The sequence below is a fragment of the Ictalurus punctatus genome, chromosome 5 (assembly GCF_001660625.3).
Source record: "Ictalurus punctatus breed USDA103 chromosome 5, Coco_2.0, whole genome shotgun sequence".
NCBI lineage: Eukaryota > Metazoa > Chordata > Actinopteri > Siluriformes > Ictaluridae > Ictalurus > Ictalurus punctatus.
In genome coordinates, this window is record NC_030420.2 from 34,020,554 (window position 1) to 34,024,808 (window position 4,255).

General features: G+C 49.3%; 1 protein-coding gene across 2 annotated transcripts in view; it reads left to right on the forward strand.

Annotated features, from left to right (window-relative positions):
- The first annotated feature begins 214 nt into the window (after positions 1 to 214).
- The window catches only part of acbd6 (acyl-CoA binding domain containing 6), a 26,711-nt gene continuing 22,670 nt past the window's right edge, over positions 215 to 4,255 (forward strand). Inside the window, exons 1-2 of one of the 2 annotated variants that reach the window (XM_053680486.1) lie at positions 215 to 776; positions 3,615 to 3,679. In XM_053680486.1, the coding sequence (XP_053536461.1) occupies positions 573 to 776; positions 3,615 to 3,679 (269 nt within the window). In that variant the 5' untranslated portion in view covers positions 215 to 572. The remainder of the gene's footprint in view (positions 777 to 3,614; positions 3,680 to 4,255) is intronic. The other variant, XM_053680485.1, reaches the window with a different exon arrangement.

Below are 4,255 nucleotides of genomic sequence, written 5' to 3' on the forward strand. Positions count from 1 at the left end.
AATACCCTTAGTCTGTGTGACGTTGCTAAAATTAAAATCACTTCAGAACGATTGATTTATTTCGCTTCCACTGTTAATAAACATAGAGCCGAGGTCGGCTAATGACGTGTAAACGTGTACGTATATTTAAAATGTATATCGTAATATAAGCACAATATTAATTGTTTATCCGGAACTGTATTCCTTGTCACAGTTTCCTCCGGAGTTCTTAGAGCGACGCGCTGTGGACGGACCGGTCGCAAACGACTCTGCGCTCCCTGTATAAGTGCACTATATAAAGTGAAATAGTTTGGACACACACTTGCGCGTTATTTGAATAAGTAGTATATATATATATATCTGTAGCGCGGTGATACAGCAGATCTATTTCAACTCTTTTGTAATGTCTGGGGTGTTTTTTTGGTGTCTACATCTTGTGAAGTGCACCTATGTAGGGAAGAAGGCGTGATTTGGGATTTGGCCCGCGGAAAGTCCGACTGATTTGGAGAAGCTGAGCGGAGATAAGATACGCTGTGTAAACAAACCGGTTTAACGGTTAAACTTTTTCAATCAGAGCTTCTTTAACAGACAAAATGGCGTCCCGGTCCCTGTCCTCTTCCCCCGACTCAGCGAAGCCCGACCCCGGGGAGGAGCGCGGTGTGGAGTCCGGTACCGGCTCAGACTTGGAGGGAGCAGAGCTCGAGCGCGAGTTTGGGTCCGCCGCAGACAGAGTGCGCGAGCTCGTGCAGACCGCGAGCAGGGAGGAGCTTCTTTACCTGTACGCCAGGTACAAACAGGTAACACACACACACACACACACACACCTGCACAGAGATACAGGGTAACACACACACCTCTACATGCACAGTCTCTCTCTCTCTCTCTCTCTCTCTCTCTCTCTCTCTCTCTCTCTCACACACCTCTACCTGCACAGTCTCTCTCTCTCTCACACACACACACACACACACCTCTACCTGCACAGTCTCTCTCTCTCTCTCTCTCTCTCTCTCTCTCTCTCTCTCTCTCTCACACACACACCTCTACCTGCACAGTCTCTCTCTCTCTCTCTCTCACACACACACACACACACACACACACCTCTACCTGCACTCTCTCTCTCTCTCTCTCTCACTCACACACACACACACACACACACACACACACACACACACACACACACACACACACACCTCTACCTGCACAGTCTCTCTCTCTTTCACACACACACACCTCTACCTGCACAGTCTCTCTCTCTCACACACACACACACACACACACACACCTCTACCTGCACAGTCTCTCTCTCTCACACACACACACACACACACACACCTCTACCTGCACAGTCTCTCTCTCTCACACACACACACACACACACACACCTCTACCTGCACAGTCTCTCTCTCTCACACACACACACACACACACACACCTCTACCTGTACAGTCTCTCTCTCACACACACACACACACACACACACACACACACCTCTACTTGCACAGTCTCTCTCACACACACACACACACACACACACACACCTCTACCTGCACAGTCTCTCTCTCTCTCTCTCTCTCTCTCTCTCTCTCTCTCACACACACACACACACACACACACACACACACACACACACACACACACACACACACCTCTACCTGCACAGTCTCTCTCTCTCACACACACACACACACACACACCTCTACCTGCACAGTCTCTCTCTCACACACACACACACACACACACACACACACACACACACACCTCTACTTGCACAGTCTCTCTCTCTCACACACACACACACACACACACACACACACACACCTCTACCTGCACAGTCTCTCTCTCTCTCTCTCTCTCTCTCTCTCTCTCTCTCACACACACACACACACACACACCTCTACCTGCACAGTCTCTCTCTCACACACACACACACACACACACACACACACACACACCTCTACCTGCACAGTCTCTCTCTCTCACACACACACACACACACACACACACACACACACACACACCTCTACCTGCACAGTCTCTCTCTCACACACACACACACACACCTCTACCTGCACAGTCTCTCTCTCACACACACACACACACACACACACACACACACACACACACCTCTACCTGCACAGTCTCTCTCTCACACACACACACACACACACACACACACACACACACACACACCTCTACCTGCACAGTCTCTCTCTCACACACACACACACACACACACACACACACACCTCTACCTGCACAGTCTCTCTCTCTCACACACACACACACACACACACACACACACACACACCTCTACCTGCACAGTCTCTCTCTCACACACACACACACACACACACACCTCTACCTGCACAGTCTCTCTCTCTCTCTCTCTCTCTCTCTCTCTCTCTCACACACACACACACACACACACACACACACACCTCTACCTGCACAGTCTCTCTCTCTCTCTCTCTCTCACACACACACCTCTACCTGCACAGTCCCCCCCCCCCCCCCCCCCCAGTGTAATGATTGAGAGGTGTGTGAGGACAGTGAGTAGATGTTGGTGTGTGAGGACAGTGAGTAGATGTTGGTGTGTGAGGACAGTGAGTAGATGTTGGTGTGTGAGGACAGTGAGTAGATGTTGGTGTGTGAGGACAGTGAGTAGATGTTGGTGTGTGAGGACAGTGAGTAGATGTTGGTGTGTGAGGACAGTGAGTAGATGTCGGTGTGTGAGGACAGTGAGTAGATGTCGGTGTGTGAGGACGGTGAGTAGATGTCGGTGTGTGAGGACGGTGAGTAGATGTCGGTGTGTGAGGACGGTGAGTAGATGTTGGTGTGTGAGGACGGTGAGTAGATGTTGGTGTGTGAGGACGGTGAGTAGATGTTGGTGTGTGAGGACAGTGAGTAGATGTTGGTGTGTGAGGACAGTGAGTAGATGTTGGTGTGTGAGGACAGTGAGTAGATGTTGGTGTGTGAGGACAGTGAGTAGATGTTGGTGTGTGAGGACAGTGAGTAGATGTTGGTGTGTGAGGACAGTGAGTAGATGTTGGTGTGTGAGGACAGTGAGTAGATGTTGGTGTGTGAGGACAGTGAGTAGATGTTGGTGTGTGAGGACAGTGAGTAGATGTTGGTGTGTGAGGACAGTGAGTAGATGTTGGTGTGTGAGGACAGTGAGTAGATGTTGGTGTGTGAGGACAGTGAGTAGATGTCGGTGTGTGAGGACAGTGAGTAGATGTTGGTGTGTGAGGACAGTGAGTAGATGTTGGTGTGTGAGGACAGTGAGTAGATGTTGGTGTGTGTACCTGTCGTGTTGTTTGATTAGAACCTGCTGTAAGAACTAGAAGCTTCTTGTTAATTAGAGCCCTGTGTGTTCCTGAACTAGAACCCGGAGTTAACCTCGTTCCTGCACTGGGACTCTTACTGATCTAGAACATTCTACTCCACTTATTCTACATCTCAACTGTGTGTTAGTGAATACAACCTTTGTTCAGAAGTTATAGCCCCCTGAGAACCGTCTGGAGCTAGAACCCTGTGTGTTACAGCACTAGAACCCTAGAAATATGTGTAACATTGTGTGTGTGTGTGTGTGTGTGTGTGTGTGTGTGTGTGTGTGTGTGTGTGTGTGTGTTTGACAGGCCACAGTTGGGAAATGTAACACACCCAAACCGGGGTTCTTCGATTTCGAGGGTCAGAGGAAGTGGTGAGACACGACATCATGTTATAAAACACTCACACTCACTCTCTCTCTCTCACACACACACACACACACTTACACACACTCACTCACACTCACACTCACTCTCTCACACACACACACACACACTTACACACACACACTCACTCACACTCACACTCACTCTCTCACACACACACACTTACACACACACACACACACACACACTTACACACACTCACTCACACTCACACTCACTCTCTCACACACACACACACACACTTACACACACACACTCACTCACACTCACTCTCTCACACACACACACTTACACACACACACACACACACACACTTACACACACTCACTCACACTCACACTCACTCTCTCACACACACACACACACACACTTACACACTCACACACACACACTCACTCTCTCTCACACACACACACACACTCACACACACACACTCACTCTCTCTCACACACACACACACACACTTACACACACACACTCACTCTCTCTCACACACACACACACTTACACACACACACTCACTCACACTCACTCTCTCACACACACACACACTCACTCTCTCA